Source organism: Salvia splendens, chromosome 5 (genome assembly GCF_004379255.2).
Source record: "Salvia splendens isolate huo1 chromosome 5, SspV2, whole genome shotgun sequence".
Taxonomy (NCBI): Eukaryota; Viridiplantae; Streptophyta; class Magnoliopsida; order Lamiales; family Lamiaceae; genus Salvia; species Salvia splendens.
This window is the reverse complement of record NC_056036.1, coordinates 24,229,392-24,248,407: the sequence shown is the minus strand read 5'-3', so window position 1 is coordinate 24,248,407 and position 19,016 is coordinate 24,229,392. Positions and strand designations below refer to the sequence as shown.

The following is a 19,016-nucleotide window of genomic DNA, read 5'->3' as shown; positions in this document are numbered from 1 at the left end:
TTATAATGAACTTTAGATCTTTATATTATGCTTAATGATGTCATTGTTTTTATATCTTTGAATTCCCTATAATGAACTACAAATAAAATTGTAATGAACTCCGCGTTGTTTTATAATGATGTGTTTGGTGTTTAGCGTTTAAAATTAGTTTGGTATATAAAACAACCCTATATATATATATATATATATATATATATATATATATATATATATATATATATATATATATAGTAGTGATATATGGCAAGTGCCCATTAAGCACATAACTAGAGAACAAATCACAGCCACAAGATCAAGAAAATCAAGGGCTAGTATTAATACATGTGATTTTTGAATTTAAAATTAGTTCCATCTATCACTAATTTACTTCATAATATCAAGGCGAGGGTATAATGGTCATTGCACAGAAAAAATTAGATTACGTAAATTTTCTTCATCCATGGCGGAAAGAAGAGAGCAAGAGAAGCCGCTCGCCCCGGCCATCCCCGCCAACTCCAAGCTCAGCCCTTTTCCACCGGAGTTCATATCACACCGCCGCCACCGGTGCCTCAAGTGTTGCGGCTGCTCCGCCGCGCTTCTCCTAATCCTAGCTGTCACAACACTCATACGCAAGTTCACAATCTTCCACGTGAAGCATCCGTCGCTCGAGATCATCTCGGTCAAAATCGACGGCCTCAATTCGCTATCCAACAACAACAACCCGACGCTGGTGGCCGGCGTCTTGATCAAGAACTCCAATGCGGCGTCGTTCAAGTTCCACGAGGCGGCCACGAAGGTGTACTGCGACGATGCGCTCGTGCGAGAGGGTAGGGCGGCACCGGGGGAGGCGGGGCACGGACGGTGGATGTTTTGGTTGGTTTGGTGGTTGAGAGATTGGTGGGAGTGTCGAAATTTAAGAGTGATTTTGGGAGAGGGATTCCTACTATTTTTAATTTTAATCTACAATATTTTCGTGTAATGTGATTTATACAACCGGAGGTTCCGGCTGTATACACCAAGTATTCCGTGGTTATAGTAATGTTTCTTTGATTTTTTGTTATAGTGATCTATTTTGTTAACATCAGTGAAGTAAAAACATGGTTATAGTGATGTGTTACACGGTTAGAGTGATGTATCTTTGATTTTTTGTTATGGTGATCTATTTTGTTAACATCATTGAAGTAAAAACATGGTTAGAGTGATGTGTTCCAGGGTTAGATTGATGTTTCTTTGATTTTTTTTATTATAGTGATCTATTTTGTTAACATCAGTGAAGTAAAAACATGGTTAAAGTGATGTGTTCCAGGGTTAGAGTGATGTTTCTTTGATTTTTTGTTATAGTGATTTATTTTATTAACATCAGTGAAGTAAAACATGGTTATAGTGATGCGTTCCACGGTTAGACTGATGTTTCTTTGAATTTTTGTTATAGTGATCTATTTTATTAACATCAGCGAAGTAAAAACATGGTTAGAGTGATATGTTCCAGGTAGGGCTGGCAATTTTCGACACGACACGATAATCTGACACGAATCCGCACGAAATTATTGGGTTGGGGTCAAGTCTTATTGGATCCGTGTCCTTATCGGGTTGACCCATTAAGAACCCGATAATTTCGGGTTGGGTTCGGGTCGGATGCGGGTCGGATACGGGTAACCCATTAAGAAATAATATTATTATTTTTATTATTATTTAAAAAATATATATATTACTTTAATTTTTTTAATTTCTTATAAATTATATTTAAATAGTATAAAACGAATTTTAATTGTGTAAATTAGGTTAAAAATTAAGGTTTAATCGTGTAATATTAGGTTTTAATCGTGTAATATCAGGTTCGGGTTGTTATCGTGTCGTGTCAACCCATATTATATCGTGTCGATAACGGGTTCGTGTCGGGTGCAGGTCGTGTTCGGATTTGAAGGTAGTAGGTCGGGTTCGTGTTTGGATTTACAGTTTCCTTAACATGTCGGGTTCAGGTTAGGCCTTATTGGGTTGGGTCATTATCAGGTTGACTTGATAACGACCCAATCCGCACGATTTTCCAGCCCTAGTTCCAGGGTTAGAGTGATGTTTCTTTGATTTTTTGTTATAGTGATCTATTTTATTAACATAAGTGAAGTAAAAACATGGTTATAGTGATGTGTTCCAGGGTTAGAGTGATGTTTCTTTGATTTTTTGTTATAGTGATCTTTTTTGTTAACATCATTGAAGTAAAAACATGGTTAGAGTGATGTGTTACAGGGTTAGAGTGATGTTTCTTTGATTTTTTGTTATAGTGATCTATTTTGTTAACATCAGTGAAGTAAAAACATGGTTAGAGTGATGTGTTCCGTTAGAGTGATGTATCTTTGATTTTTTGTTATAGTGATCTATTTTGTTAACATCGGTTAAGTAAAAACATGATTATAGTTATGTGTTCCAGGGTTATAGTGATCTATTTTGTTAACATCGGTTAAGTAAAAACATGTGATGTGTTCCACGGTTAGGGTGATGTATCTTTGATTTTTACTGCAGCTTCTACTGAAATAAGGTCGAAGACTCGGGAAGATGGACCTCGAAAACAAGTTACTACAACTTCTCCTGAAATGAGGTCTAAGAATAAACATGATAGGCCACAAAAACAAAAACCACAGAGTGAGTTATTTAATTATTTAGTATCTTAGTGAACTATATTATGTATATGGCGGAGTCATTTATGTATAATTTTGAACTATGTTAAGTGTGTATTCATGAATTTGACCAATTTTTTAGTATTATGTCTTTCAGCCTCAAAGCGTGGGAGGTCACAAACCAATGATGAAGAAGAACAGACAGCTAGAAAGAAACAGGCTAAAGGAAAAAGGAAAATTATTTCTAATGAACAGTTTAAAATCAGAGACCTAAACTAGTTGTAAAGATAGGGGTGAAAGTTCTTGTTGATGCCGTTGAGAAAATTAACTCAAAATAAATAGTTGCTCTAGAAGAGATGGACAAGATTTAGTTCATCGCACAATAACAAATGTGACCATTTCTCAGTTGTTGAAGTTAAATAATAGTATTATTTGAGAAAATGAACTCAAAACAAATAGTTGCTTTATCAACGAGCTCATCGGAAAATCACGACAAAAGGCTGGAACCCAAAACTTTCTGGATGCAAACTTTGATGAAAACCACTCATTATTGGCCAGCCTATATCTTTCCATTATTGCATGCCAAGTTTCTTCAAATGCATCAGGTTCTATCAACTCCGACCAAACACATGCATCCAGTTCCTTCTTTAGGTATTCACTACCAAGCATGTTCTTTGGCAATTTGTCAGCAACTTTATTCATAACGTGCCACATACACCACTGGTGTCTCGTTTGACAAGAACCTCCTCAATAGCAACTTTTATTCCCATGTCTTGGTCGGTTACGATGAGTTTGGGAGTCACACCCATACACTTTACAAATTGGTTAAATAACCATGAAAAGGAGTTGGCATTTTCCTTGGACAAAAGGTCAGCAGCAAATGTCACAGGGCGATCATGATTATCTTTGCCCGTAAAAGGAGCAAATATCATACAGTACCTACATATTAAAATCAATACAAGGCATGCAGAATATACTTCACTATATGAACAATATACGTCAATGAAATGAAAAAACAGAACACTATAACGCATGCTCAAAATACATCACTATAAGCATATACTAAGTTTACTAAATACTCAATATACTTCACTAAATGAATAAAAATACTACACTATAAAGCATGCTCAGTATACTTCACTGAATGTTCAATAAAAATAAAAAAACAATACACTATAAGCATGCAGAAATATAAATCACTGTAATACACAATATACACCATGTCAAGGCATGCTCAATACACTTCACTGTAAGTATATTGTAGTTCACTAATTGCTCAATATACTTCCCTAAAATGAAAAACAATACACTATGAGCATGCAGAAATATACATCACTATAATGCACAATATACATCACTGTAATGCACAGTATACATCACTATATGCTCAATATACTCAATGTCAAGGCAAGCTCAACACACTTCACTGTAAGCATATTGTAGTTTACTAATTGCTCAATATACTTCCCTACAATGAAAAACAATACACTATAACCATGCATAAATATACATCACTGTAATGCACAATATACATCACTATATGCTCAATATACTCAATGTCAAGGCATGCTCAATACACTTCACTATAAGCATATTGTAGTTCACTAATTGCTCAATATACTTCCCTAAAACGAAAAACAATACACTATAAGCATGCAAAAATATACATCACTGTAATGCACAATATACATCACTACATGCTCAATATACATCACTACATGCTCAATATACACCATGTCAAGGCATGCTCAATACACTTCACTGTAAGTATATTGTAGTTCACTAATTGCTTAATATACTTCCCTAAAATGAAAAACAATACATGATGCGAAGCATATTTCCTATACTTTTCCCCCTAAACTACACACTTTTATGTTAATTATAACTCATCAAGTTGTATTTGTATTGAAGTTTAGGAGGGTTGGAAGCTGGAAGTTCGCCGGGTGAAATTGGCAAAGCATGCAGAGATCAGAAACTACGCCCGGTCGGGCGATTATGAGCTTCAAAACGCCCGGTCGGGCGAAACGCGTAAAAGCATGAGGAGAGTCCAGAAAGTTCGCCCGGTCGGGCGATTATTCAAGACACAAAACGCCCGGTCGAGCGTTTCCCGCGAGCCATCCAGAAGCCTTTCGCCCGGTCGGGCGATTATCCCTTCTAATTTCGCCCGGTCGGGCGTTTGGTGGTTCAACTGCATTTCAGCAGTTTTCTCGGCAGTTTTGCTGGGAAATAAAAAGAAAAAGGAAACGGATGGTGAGGGGATAGATACATAGAAAAAGACAGAGGGAGAGAAAGGAGGAGAGGAAGAAGAGAAGGAAGGCATTCCGACCATTATTCCAACCATCAATTCCCGAATCCCGACTCCACTCGAAGAGAGCCACACACCTATGGTTTTGTTTCTACATTCTACTATGTGTATAGGCTAGACTCTCTTTGTTGCTCCAAGTTGTAATCTAGGCTTGTGCATTTGTTTTAACACCTTGAATCGTATGTTCGATACCAACAATGTGTTTGATAATTAAAATGCTACGTTTTTGGCTAATGATGTAGTGTTGTTAAATCTTAACTATCGTCTCTTTAACATAGCTTAGGATTGATCGTTTGTTGGTATGCTATCGATTTAGAACTGTTCAGGGGATAAATTGATAGTGGATTAGGTAAGTAATTATAGTAGACGACGTTTGTTCCCGCGCGTCTGCAGGAATTAAATGTCGTTGAAAGCTGGTTCATGGAACAAGTGTTCAGCTGACTGTGAACTATACGTCGTAGACATGTTCAGTGCACGCGATTAGGTTGATAATTTTAATCCCGTCGTATGGTTCGTTGTAATGGTGTGTAACAACGCAAGCTTAGAGAGCAACTTGGAGTGACTTGTCTTCACGTGTTAAAAAACCTCACTTTAGTAGCTTAAGTTAGTTAACCTTCTCAAAGTCAAAACAAAATCTTTACATGCTTTGTGTAGTCCTATTAAGTGTAAGCAATCTCGCCTCCCTGTGGATCGACACTTGAAATACTACTACGATACTGTATTCTTGCAGTAGTGTAGTATTATTAGAGTTTAAATAATTGAACTTGATAATCTTTATACTTTGTTTGAGAACTCTAAAATACCGCATCAAGTTTTGGCGCCGTTGCCGGGGAGGCAATAGCTTGTTTATGCTTAATTGTTTTAGTTTTTATTTTGTTTTGTTTGATTTTTCTTTTTGAGTTTTATAGGTACATTGTTCGTGTTCTACGGTGTGATAGCCATCTACCACGTCCGGACTTGAAGACGAAGGAGTGTATTATTTTAGGTAATATTTAGCTAACTCTTAGTTTAGTTTGTAGGTAGTTTAGTTTTTCACTTAAGCACACACTTTTGATAGTACTTACCCCGAAGTTGTCGAGAGGTCTCGCTTTCGGTAATAGGAATATTTTGTGCTTGTGCTTGGTGTATTTTCTGTTGTGTAGGTAAAAAAAAATAATAAAAAAAAGAAAAGTGAATGCACACGCGATCACAGGGTACACCACCGTTTGGACTACTCTGTTATCAAAGAAGAAGGGTTAGAGGTTCAGAGTTTGAGATCTTCCCGGACTATTCGAGTCCATTCAGAAATAACCGAGAAGAAAGGGATCAGGATTCAGACGGTGAATCAATGGCTGAGAATAATGAGATTCCACCACCCGTGGTACGGTTTGGCGACACTCTTAGGTCGGGAATTGAGCACCCGGGGGAGTTCGCTTATGCAAACGACAACGTCAACATTCCACCTCACTACATTAGTTTGGTGAATGGAGGAAATCTTTTCCACGGATGGGATGAAGAAGATCCGGTGAGCCACCTCAATGCCTTTTATGAGCTGACAAACTCGCATAGACCTCCAAATGTGGAGCATCATCGGATTAATAGGGCCCTATTTCCGTTCTCGTTGAGGGAGAACGCAAGAGCGTGGTATGACTCACTCCCGGGCTACAACATAGCAACGTTCCAAGAGTTGAAGACGTTGTTCCTCTTGGAATACAACTCTCCAATGAAGATTGAGAAATTGAGAGAGGAAATCACTTCATTCCGCCAGAAGTATGACGAGTCCTTCGCGGAAGCATGGAAGAGATTCACAGAGTTGATAAGGAAATGTCCAAGTCACGGACTAGCTCCGGGGCATGACCTTTTGAAATTCTACAAGGGACTCAACAGTGAAGGCACGGGATTGGTGACTGCAGGTTCGAATGGGAACCTAGATGATCTAACTCACGATGAGGTGAGGGCTTTGTTTCAAAGGCTGGCCAACAATCAACGGAATTGGCACAATCCAAGGCGAGGGGCTGATAGAGCAGGAGATACATTTGGTGCTACAAAGGATGCGGAAAGAGTGACCGCAATTGAGGCTCAACTGGCGGACATTAGCACTCAAATGTCGTCGATGACAAAGGCAGTTAAATCCCTTCAACTGACTCCTCAACCCCAAGCTGTGACGGTGATGAGATGTGGACTGTGCCAAGGTGGACACCATACGGATCAATGTCCAAGTCTTCAAGGGCCACCAACGGAGGATGTGAACTACATTGGTAACAATCATCAAGGGTTCAACCAAGGCAATCAATACAACAATCAGCAGAATTGGAGGCCTCAACAAGCAACCTGGAATCAAGCTGGTCCTAGCAACACTTCGGGGACTCAATGGAGGAACAACACTCAACCTCCGGGTTATGAGAAGAAGCCATCAGTCGAGGATCAATTGGGACAGATTCTCTCGTTTTTTACTAAGAGTCAAAGGGAGAATGAGAATTTCAAAGAGAAGACGGTGGAAAAGTTTGGACAGATGGAAGCTACAATGAGGAACCTCGAGACTCAAATTGGGCAGATTGCTACAGCATCTCACACAAGAATTCCTAATGCTATCCCGAGTGATACGGTGCCCAATCCTAAAGGTTTTGAACAGTGCAAGGCAGTTAAGTTAAGAAGTGGAAAGGATCTTGAGTCTCCAATCATGCTAGATGCACAAAATGGCTCGAACATCTTGCACGCAGGGGCGGACAAGTTGTTTGGCTCACAAACCTCGCACGCAGGGGCGGACGAGGGGATTGAGTGGGCTACTACCGAAGCTAGGGAAGGTCAACAAGAAAAAGAAGAGTCAACCATGAGTGATATCCACAAGAAGAATCCACTAAGTCCGGCAATGGACCCGAAGTGTCCATTTAATTTTCCAGATTTTATCCCGCCACCACCTTTCCCAGTCGAGAATAAGAAGAAGGGTAGGAAAATAATTCAAGAGAAAGGACTCGATTGGATGATGAACATTATCAGGAAAGTTAATGTAGATGTGTCCCTGGTGGATTTGTTCCTACACTTTCCTAAATTCTCCAAGTTTTTTAAGGATCTTATTGCGAAAAAGGAGAAGATACAAGACGATGGTGTGGTGATATTGAGCGCATTTTGCTCACAATTTGTGAAGGGAAAGATGCCGGCAAAGAGAAGAGACCCTGGAAGCTGTGTGATCCCATGTGAGATGGGAGATAAGGAGTTCCCAAAGTGCCTACTTGATCAAGGCTCGGGAATATCATTGATGGCTCTGAAAACCGCACGGTCAATCGGTCTAGAAGCGAGGATTGAACCAATCGACATTGACCTACAATTGGCGGATCGTTCAATTGTGAAACCAAAAGGTATCATCGAGGATGTCTTGGTGAAGGTTGATAGATTTGTACTCCCGGTTGACTTCATTGTCCTAGAGATGGAAGAGGACAAGGATATGCCTATCCTATTTGGTAGGCCATTTTTAGCAACCGGTGATGTTGTGATAGAGACCAAGACAAATACGGTCATGTTTCGAGTAGATGGAGAGAATGTGGTGATCAAGCAAGAGAAGGCGGGGAAGCGCCTATTGGAGCCTGGATAGAGGTAGACAAGGATGAAGAAGGTCGAGCCAACGACTATAAACAAAGGCGCTGATTGGGAGGCAACCCAAGTTTTTTTGTTTTTATTTTTGATTTCATATGTTGGAGGTTTTGTTTGCTCAATTCTTTCCTCCAACATTTATTTTGAATTGAGTGTTTCTTTTTGTAGTTTTTGTTCTTTTTGTAGGAGCAACTGGGAGTTAGGATTGGAGCTTAGGAGGAAGCACACCTGCAAAGGATTTTTACACCCACCCTCCCACCCGAATGCACTATGGACGTCATGCCAAGGTTGGGGGAGTTTCCTTTCCCTTTACTTTATTTGTCTTCTTTGCATGCATTGAGGACAATGATGCATTCAAGTTTGGGGGGGTTATGAATGATTTGTGATGTATGTTTTTGGGTGTTTTGCGTGATAAAGATGTTTTGAATCTATGTAGTTGACGGGTGCATGCTTTATCTTCGGCTTTCTGGTTAGGAAATCTTACTTAATTTTACTTGAACTTTGAAGCTTAGGATGAATGGAATGGGTGCATGAATTTATTTGAAAGAGCATGTTGTGATTACATCCGATTTCTTAAGTTGAGGAGAGTATGAAAATCGCATGACTTGTGGAAATTATCTTGGATTGATTTGCTTTATCGAGTGAAGTGCGTGCGTTCGTTTGTGTTAACGATTTGGGAGGATAAGGCACTAGGATGAACTCTATGGCCAAATGATCACATGCCTAGTCCATCAAATGATCCCCTAGATGCCACCTTGAGCTTAATTACCTTTTCTTTGTGTAAACACTTAGCCAAACACTTAGCTACTTAAATAAGCCTAATTTTAGCCTCATCAATAGACCTTGTTACTATTTGGGTGCTAAATACAAGTTGAGCTTTGTGTCTTGAGTTGTGAGTGTGAGGTGGTGGATTGTAAAGAATAGACATTTCTAGACTTGATAGAAGGTGAAAAGAATGAAGTTCTAAGAAGAAAAAAAAAACAAGAAAAAGAAAAAGACGACCTCCAAATTCACAAAAGTCGAGGTCTTTACAAAAACAAAAAAAAAAGAATAAGTTGATGAAATAAAGATAGAGCTTCTATGTTTGTTTGTGTAATCTTGTCTAGAATAGATCTCAAGTTTGGGGGAGTGTGAGTTTGGTTGTAATTTTTCGTTGGTTAATCTTTGGAAGGAAGTTGTAGGAGGGAAGATTTTGGCACTCAAATGTGTAGCCTTTGAGCTCACTATCCATATTGATCCTACCTCGTCCCTAGCCCCATTACAACCTTGAAACAAGACCTTGGACCTTATCGTTGATGCTTGTGGATGTTGTGTAAATAGCTTGGTAGAGTTAAAGAAGTTCGGTTTGAAATCTGCGAGTCTATGTGATTAGTAGTGCTTGATGAGTCAATGATGACGGTTTGAGTTGTTTGATCGTATGCTCGGACTTACTTTGAAGTGCATCTTGACTTGAAGTTCTAGGGGGATGAGTGATTGTTCTTGAGAGTGGGAAATCTCGATTGGAAATGTCGGGGGTTTAGATCTTGTCACTCACGTCCCTACATGATTCTTGTTGATGAAAATCTCTTTGCGGGTTAGACTTGGTTGAGTTTTTGTGCTTAAAATGTATCTTGCTCGGGGCGAGCAAGAGCTTAAGTTTGGGGGTATTTGATGCGAAGCATATTTCCTATACTTTTCCCCCTAAACTACACACTTTTATGTTAATTATAACTCATCAAGTTGTATTTGTATTGAAGTTTAGGAGGGTTGGAAGCTGGAAGTTCGCCGGGTGAAATTGGCAAAGCATGCAGAGATCAGAAACTACGCCCGGTCGGGCGATTATGAGCTTCAAAACGCCCGGTCGGGCGAAACGCGTAAAAGCATGAGGAGAGTCCAGAAAGTTCGCCCGGTCGGGCGATTATTCAAGACACAAAACGCCCGGTCGGGCGTTTCCCGCGAGCCATCCAGAAGCCTTTCGCCCGGTCGGGCGATTATCCCTTCTAATTTCGCCCGGTCGGGCGTTTGGTGGTTCAACTGCATTTCAGCAGTTTTCTCGGCAGTTTTGCTGGGAAATAAAAAGAAAAAGGAAACGGATGGTGAGGGGATAGATACATAGAAAAAGACAGAGGGAGAGAAAGGAGGAGAGGAAGAAGAGAAGGAAGGCATTCCGACCATTATTCCAACCATCAATTCCCGAATCCCGACTCCACTCGAAGAGAGCCACACACCTATGGTTTTGTTTCTACATTCTACTATGTGTATAGGCTAGACTCTCTTTGTTGCTCCAAGTTGTAATCTAGGCTTGTGCATTTGTTTTAACACCTTGAATCGTATGTTCGATACCAACAATGTGTTTGATAATTAAAATGCTACGTTTTTGGCTAATGATGTAGTGTTGTTAAATCTTAACTATCGTCTCTTTAACATAGCTTAGGATTGATCGTTTGTTGGTATGCTATCGATTTAGAACTGTTCAGGGGATAAATTGATAGTGGATTAGGTAAGTAATTATAGTAGACGACGTTTGTTCCCGCGCGTCTGCAGGAATTAAATGTCGTTGAAAGCTGGTTCATGGAACAAGTGTTCAGCTGACTGTGAACTATACGTCGTAGACATGTTCAGTGCACGCGATTAGGTTGATAATTTTAATCCCGTCGTATGGTTCGTTGTAATGGTGTGTAACAACGCAAGCTTAGAGAGCAACTTGGAGTGACTTGTCTTCACGTGTTAAAAAACCTCACTTTAGTAGCTTAAGTTAGTTAACCTTCTCAAAGTCAAAACAAAATCTTTACATGCTTTGTGTAGTCCTATTAAGTGTAAGCAATCTCGCCTCCCTGTGGATCGACACTTGAAATACTACTACGATACTGTATTCTTGCAGTAGTGTAGTATTATTAGAGTTTAAATAATTGAACTTGATAATCTTTATACTTTGTTTGAGAACTCTAAAATACCGCATCAATACACTATAAGCAAGCAGAAGTATACATCACTGTAATGCACAGTATACATCACTATATGCTCAATATACTCAATGTCAAGGCATGCTCAATATACTTCACTGTAAGCATATTGTAGTTCACTAATTGCTCAATATACTTCCCTAAAATGAAAAACAATACACTATAAGCGTGCAGAAATATACATCACTGTAATGCACAATATACATCACTATATGCTCAATATACTCAATGTCAAGGCATGCTCAATACACTTCACTGTAAGCATATTGTAGTTCACTAATTGCTCAATATACTTCCCTAAAATGAAAAACAATACACTATAAGCATGCAGAAATATACATCACTGTAATGCACAATACACATCACTATATGTTCAATATACTCAATGTCAAGGCATGCTCAATACACTTCACTATAAGCATATTGTAGTTCACTAATTGCTCAATATACTTCCCTAAAATGAAAAACAATACACTATAAGCATGCAGAAATATACATCACTGTAATGCACAATACACATCACTATATGCTCATTAGTAATTAGTGTGGACATACCTATTTGTTGAGTATGTCGTATCAAAAGAAACAATATCACCATATAAATGATAGTTTCTCTTGGCAGTAGGATCACACCTACACGAACAGAGCAAAATCGCCAGATTTTGAAACTAAATAGGCAATTTAGGAACTGGAAGCGGATGCCCAGCCGTTGGATTCACGAGGCGATCGCGGGGACCGCGGAAGCTTCCGTGGTTCATCCATGGCTTCCTCTTCCATCTCCGTCCGCCTGCCGCTGCTTTTCCGGAAGCGATGATCAAAAGAAATTGAATTGCAGGAGAAAGGCTACCACCGGTAGTTGAGGTAATTCCGATTTGGACGGCGGTATTTGAGGCAATTGAACTAGTCGTCGATGAAGGGGCAGGAGGAGAAGTCGTAGAGCGGGTAGGAGGCGTCGTACACCCATTTACCGCGGAAAATGTTGCAATTGGCAGCGCCGGCGAGGGCGCGGCGGGTGGTGTCGAGCTCGGTGGCGGAGGCTGGGGAGAGGAGGAAGAAAGGGGAGAGGAAAATGAGTGTGAATAGAAGCCCTATTTTTTCTGAAATTGGAGTTGGAAATTTGAAGGAGACGGTTGAAGTTGAATATTGTTTCCAAAAATGCCCTTGTTAATTACTTTTTATTTAAAACATGTAAAAATAGCTAAGCCATAAGATTAATTTGGAGTATTAAGATGTGTGGCTGAGATTTGTTCTTTAGTTATACACTTAAAATTAGTTAAACATTGATCACTCCTTTTAGTTATAGGAGCATTAGGGTGCATCCTTAATTAGAGTCACAACGTACATCCAATCTCGTGATGCCACGTGACACAAAACATGCAATATGGTAAACACAGAAATGCAATACGCATTTATGAAGTTGTAGATGGATTCTGCAAATTGCATTTTAGTTATAGGCAAATTATATTTTATATTGTTAAGTTTTGCATTTTAATATAAATTGTCTATAATGCAAAATAAACTATATATACTTGCAATTCTTATATAAAATGTAAATTAAACCGTCTATATATAAAATGCAAAACTCAATAGTGCAATATGCAGCCAATGGCGTCCCCCACGATCGACGCTCTGTCAATCTTCACCCACCAACATCATACTTTAATTAATTAATTCAATAGAATGTAGATGAGATTAGTAATTAATTACCTTAGTTGGAGTTGGAACCAATGCTCGTAGAGCTTCATACTTTCCTTTCACAACCACTCTCCTGTGCTTCTCACTCGGATTTCGTATGCAATCCCCAATTCCATCTCTATTTTCCCCAGCATCGGTGATATCAAAATCATTATTTCATATTTTAAATGAATATTTATTAAAATAATTAAGAAAATAATTAGGGCGTAAAAAATCATAATTAACAGTCTAATTTGGTCAAAATCAGGATTAAACCTATTGGCCGTTAGTTTTTAACGGAACAGTTAGTTCAGGATCAATTGTGATCCGATTTGAAATGTTCAGGATGCAAAAATTCAAAAGATAAAGTTTAAGACCAAAATCATAAAATTGACATATGTTCGGGACCAATTTTGACATTTAGTATACTTTTTCTTTATAGCTTATTAAGCATATGTTCAACCTCTGTTGCTTGTTAACAATTTCACTAGCTCTGCCCCTATAGATGGTTGCTTGTTGACAATTTCATTAACAATTTCACTAGCTCTGCCCCTAAAGATGGTTGCTTGTTGACAATTTCACTAACTGTCAAATTAAGAGAAGGTACGTACTCCCTCTGTCTTATTGGGATGTCCCTAAAAAATAAATCAATTTTATTAAAGAAATATTTATCTTTTTTATGAAGTGAGTCGCATTTTTTTACCAACAATAATCCAATCACTCTTTCTTTCTATTTATCTCTTACTTCTACAATTGTACATTAAAACTTGTATCATTTCAAAAACTATCTATTTTTTAGGGACGAAAGGATTACTTAATTTCTCTAAATCAAGACTCCTGTAACTGCCTCTATTATTGGGGCCATTGAAAACGCTAACATGTTTTTCCTTTCAGCCCATTGCAATTGATCAAAATCTCTTGCACATAAATTTTAATTTATCTACTCGAACTGTCTGTTAGGGATCACAAAGATTACAAGAAAATACAACAATGGTATCACAACCCACAACTTGGACATCAAAAATCATGTAATTCGGATGGAGAGGGATGACGACGACTGCACATTTTCCACAAGAATCAGTCTCCAACTCCTCAGTTGACTCTTCTATGCCCCCCAAAAGCCCAGATCTGTAACAGGTATAAAGTTAATAGTGGGATCTGTAAGTATATATTCTTTCATATATGCTTTTGTGGGTAGCTACAAGGAGTTTTGACTGCATAATGCAACAATAAGCAGACTAGCATGCACTGATTGGTAACAAATTAAGACTAACCTTGAGGTTTGAGTCCCAACTTCCTGTACATAAGGCACTGCCATCAGCAGACAGTCCCAAACAGCTGATCCGACTATCGTGAGAATTTTGAAGCTTTCCCAAGTCCAACACAACCTATTAACAGGGCAATCGGGTTGAAAGTTGAGCACCATATCTAATTTTCTATCAATCCATCACAAATGGAGGCTCAACAGACTAGAGCATATATAGTTATACCTCTGCCAATAGAGTATCCCAGACATAGCAATCTCCGTTGGTGAATCCAGCAAACAGAAGTCGGCCAGATGTGGAGAATGCAATTGACGTTACATGAGGAGCCTCATTATCATCGTGTTGTTGATTGTACTCTTGTAGCTGCTGGCCGGTTCTAATGTCAAACAATCTGCAAGTTCCATCATCTGAACCAGATCCAAATCTATGCCCATCAGGGAAGAACTTCACTGTATTAACATCTCCCTCATGACCATGAAAAGTACGAACAGCTCGACTGGCAACACGAGTATCCCACAGACGGACAGTTGAATCACAAGAGCCAGATATGAACATTCTAGAGTTGGATCCATTAATAGAAACACTGAACAAGAAAAAGCATTATTACAGTCGCTAACAATAGAAATAGATAAGCTCCGAAGAAAAAAGTTCATGTTCATGTAAGCACTAAAAAGATAACCAGCACCTTAAAACGTCAGCAGTATGCCCAGACTGGAATTCACCTCCAAACACAGACGTCCTTAGGCCAGTAGTTATATCCCATAGAACACATGTTTGGTCACCGGAAGCAGTTATAAGGTGTGTATCCTCATCTGGAACATACTGGCATGACGATACATAACCCTTGTGCCCACCAAGTACTCTTGATACTGGAAGATTCCCATCCTTGTCAGTTTGAGAGTTCAGATTAAAGATAGAGCACATACTATCTAGGCCACCACAGGCAACAGATTGCCCACTGGGAGAGAAGGCACAAGTCATGACCCATGCACAAGGTAGCTTAATTGCGTGAGTCTTCTGGCTAGTGAGAGCATTCCAAACTATTAATCTTCCATCTTGAGATGCACTGACTATACGATTCCTTTCTGGGGTCCAATCCAGCGAATACACCTAAGAAACATTTGATATTTTGCTTACAAAAATGAACTCAGGATATAGATAATAATTTGTCAAAATCATCTCTTTGGGCAGACAGTTTCTTTCTTTGCGGATGCATAAATTGGGAAGTCAAGCTGACATGTTTGGCATCACAGCAAAGACGGACAAAAGTGATAATGGGATTGATTTCAAGCTGACATATTACTAATGGGATTGCACAAAAATAAGGGTTTGTTAAATTCACTCTAGTGCTACACAGAACCATCAGTCCATTTGAAATTACTTTTATCTGAACGAGTTGACCTTTCTTTTGCTCCCCGTGAGAAAACCTAAGAAAATGGCAGTGTTGTTAGGGTCGCGGGTCGGTCCGGGGCGCTGAGGCTGGACCCCGGGTCGCGGGGCGATGGGGCGCTGGGGCGAGGGACCCACGAATCGGGGCGCAAAATTATTTATTATTTATATATTAGTAATAATAATGATTAAATATAATTCACTAATATATAAATAATTATACTTACATAATAGGAAGAAAAAAAATTAAATTTCAAAGTTTATATTGGCTAAAAAATAATTATTAAAGGAATTACAGTCTATTTAGTTGTTTTGATAATTAAAATGAATTTTATAATTAATTCATTTTGAGGAAAGTTGAAAAGTTGGCAGTAATAATAAATTAATATTATAGAAAATTGAAAAAGTAAAAGCTGAACGATTGTTGGTAAAAAGAGGCGGTGGTGTGTGCCTAGGTTTTATCAAATGAGTTTCATTGTATTAAAATATTAATAAAAAGAAAGGATCAGCTTCCTCTCTCTTCCTCTCTCTTTACACAGAAATTTCGTCGCTCCACCGTCGCTCCACCGTCGCCTCAGCCGCCCCAACCGCCCCGGCTCGCCCCAGCCCGCCCCAGCCCGCCCCATGAATATCGTTCGGCCCAGGGTGGCTGGGGCGACTACAGCCGCGCCCTGACCGCCCCACGCCCCAAGCGCGCCCCAAGCGCGATTTTCACAACACTGGAAAATGGTGCTATTTAATATTCCCTCCGTCCCAACAAAGATGACCTATGTGTAAAATAGATGCACATTTATCTATTTCTAAAAGTAGATACACATTATGTAAGACAGAACACAAGAGACTGGGTAAATTCTTGGATTATTTTATGCATTTGGTTCAATATCTATTTATTGTTTTTATGATATAGTATGATTTATTATAGGAAAAAATTCTAGGTAACTAACCAAGCAATGCCATAAGAGAAGATAAAACTATGACAATCTTGCTTTGTAAATGAATAATGATTTTATGGTGACAATAGCATTGAAGGTTTTCTCCAGAAAATATGGCAGGGGATGCACATCCATGATCACCTTAGGTTTCTTATAAAAAATAAAACTGAACCAACCTAATCCAGGGTAACGTACAGAATGATATACTAAAAATTAACTCATTAAATTATACTCCTCCTAATTTTGATTGAAGAGATCATTTCACTCATTGCCAAATGGGGAGCTAATACTTGATTACCAAGAATAATTCATAATAACAGATGAGGTGATTGAAATTATGGAAATGTTGAAGATACAAATTAGGTGATTAAAAGTGGGCGATTGCATTTGTAAAGTAAAGGGTTACCTTTCCGGTGTGGCCCTGAAGAGTCCGGCAACAAACCAGATCAGTCGGGCCAAAACTAACCCGTGTTTGACCCTGAGAGCGGGCGTAGCGGGCAACTGAAACAGCAGAATTAGAATTAGAATTAGAATTAGAATTAGAATTAGAATTAGAATTAGAATTAGAATTAGAATTAGAATTAGAATTAGAATTAGAATTAGAATTAGAATTAGAATTGCTTAGTAAGAGATAGAGGGAGAGAATTATATTAATTGCAAACCATCGGTGTCGAGAAGGAGGAGGCGCTTCTGCTTTAATCTCTCCTTGAGGGAATATACGGTTTCGGCCGCCGCCAAATGCCGCTCCTTCAGCTCAGCAACGGACATATCTTCTTTTTCAATTAGAATAATTCAGCTTCATTTCAACTCTTAACTTTGCAATTTCACACAATTGAGAATCGAATCGTGTAACTGGAGAAGAGGATTAAGGAATTGAAGGGGATTTGGGGTGGAGATGGAGATGGAGATGGAGATGGAGGAGGTGAGAAATGAGTTGGACTTCTCGGACTTTAGGCCATCCACAATAGGAATAGCTCAACAATAGCCCAACCATAGCCTAGCCACTGCCACATCATCAGCACTAAAAATCCTCCTGCGGCATCATAAATAGCTCAGCTACATCAATAGCCACATCACTAATAACAATTATATAAAATGAAATAATTAACAATCAAACAATATACGAAATTTAATTTACGAGACATATATGGGAAACATTAATAATACTATTAAAAATTTAAAAAGTACAATAATTTAAAAATATTACAATAAATAAAAAAAAGTACAATAATTTTTTAAAAAGTACAATAATTCACTCCTCGTCGCCGTCGTCGTCTCCTCCGTCGCTGTCGCCACCATCGCCTTCGCCTCCGTCGCCTCCGCCTCTACGGGGTCCACCGCCGCCCGCCATTCGGCCATCGTCTTGACCATCTGAGCTCGGGTTTGTTGACGCGCGAAGAATTTGAGATCTGCTATGGATTGGCCAAGGGGGGATGACAACTGGACCTCCTGTGAACCCCCGGCGACCCCCATCGCCTCCCGTTGAGCCCGCCTGTGCCCAACCGGGCGAGTACGGCGAGGAAACGAACGAGGGGTCGGGACCTCCTAGGCCGTCTCAGGGAGGTCGTGGGAACCACCGCTACTGCAGCTGAAATCACCGGAATAGTTCAGCCGTTACTTCTTCGGCCAGCCAGAGTCGACACCTACTCGGAACTTCTCGGAGTCGTTCAGCACAAGATAGCAGTTCCAGTAGGTGAAGTCCTTGTACACCCCCTTCAGGGGGAAGGCTTTCTCCGCTATCCTCCTGCAGTCGTCCTCAATTTGCCCACTGCTCATCATGCGGAGGGCGTTGGTGTACAAGCCCGAAAATCGGGAGACCGCAACCCTGATTCGATCCCACGCCTTCCGGCAATCCTCCCCATTGCGTGGCCTCCCCCCCGGGCAAAACCTCTGGTAGGCTGCTGCTATCTTGCCCCACAAGTTGACGATCCTCTGGTTGTTCGAAACGAGAGGATCGTCGCAAACACTCACCCACGCCTTGGACAGCGCGACGTTCTCCGCGTCCGTCCACCTCCTCCGTACCGCGTTGTCGTCCTCACCCGGCTGCGAGGACTCGCCGACCCTTTTCCCCTTGCCTTTTTTCTTTGGGGCACCCCGACCCCGCCCTGCGCCCCCCGTTTGAACGGGAGCATCCGGAATACCGGAAAGATCTATCCCCAAGTCATCGAAGGAGAAAGTGTCAAACTGGGCCGGAGGCGCAGCCTCCGTTGGCGTCGATGTGTGCGACGAACCAGTCGAAAAATCAACACTAGGGCGATAGACGTCCCCCGGCGTCCCCTGTGTCGCCGGTACCCCCCCGGGCATCATCTGCATTCCGGGTGCCCACCCCGGCATCTGGACACTGGGTGCCC

General features: G+C 40.1%; 3 protein-coding genes and 1 non-coding gene across 4 annotated transcripts; 2 read left to right on the top strand and 2 right to left on the bottom strand.

The window, feature by feature from the left end:
• The first annotated feature begins 439 nt into the window (after positions 1 to 439).
• LOC121803994 lies at positions 440 to 2,870 on the top strand. The gene is made up of 2 exons (XM_042203554.1): positions 440 to 806; positions 2,749 to 2,870. Exons 1-2 carry the CDS (start codon positions 440 to 442, stop codon positions 2,868 to 2,870), a joined length of 489 nt encoding a protein of 162 aa, XP_042059488.1.
• A 3,353-nt stretch (positions 2,871 to 6,223) lies between these two features.
• LOC121803993 lies at positions 6,224 to 8,464 on the top strand. The gene is made up of 2 exons (XM_042203552.1): positions 6,224 to 7,220; positions 7,362 to 8,464. Exons 1-2 carry the CDS (start codon positions 6,224 to 6,226, stop codon positions 8,462 to 8,464), a joined length of 2,100 nt encoding a protein of 699 aa, XP_042059486.1.
• Positions 6,611 to 6,717, bottom strand: LOC121806108. The gene has a single exon (XR_006051641.1). It is a non-coding gene; the product is annotated as a small nucleolar RNA R71 (small nucleolar RNA).
• Positions 8,465 to 13,983: 5,519 nt separating the features above from the next.
• On the bottom strand, positions 13,984 to 17,599 carry LOC121803011 (guanine nucleotide-binding protein subunit beta-2-like). The gene is made up of 6 exons (XM_042202711.1): positions 17,328 to 17,599; positions 17,072 to 17,166; positions 15,030 to 15,454; positions 14,570 to 14,927; positions 14,354 to 14,467; positions 13,984 to 14,207 (listed from the first exon to the last, which is right to left on the bottom strand). The coding sequence occupies exons 1-6, from the start codon at positions 17,431 to 17,433 to the stop codon at positions 14,172 to 14,174; spliced, it is 1,134 nt and encodes a 377-aa protein (XP_042058645.1). The 5' UTR covers positions 17,434 to 17,599; the 3' UTR covers positions 13,984 to 14,171.
• Positions 17,600 to 19,016: the final 1,417 nt, after the last annotated feature.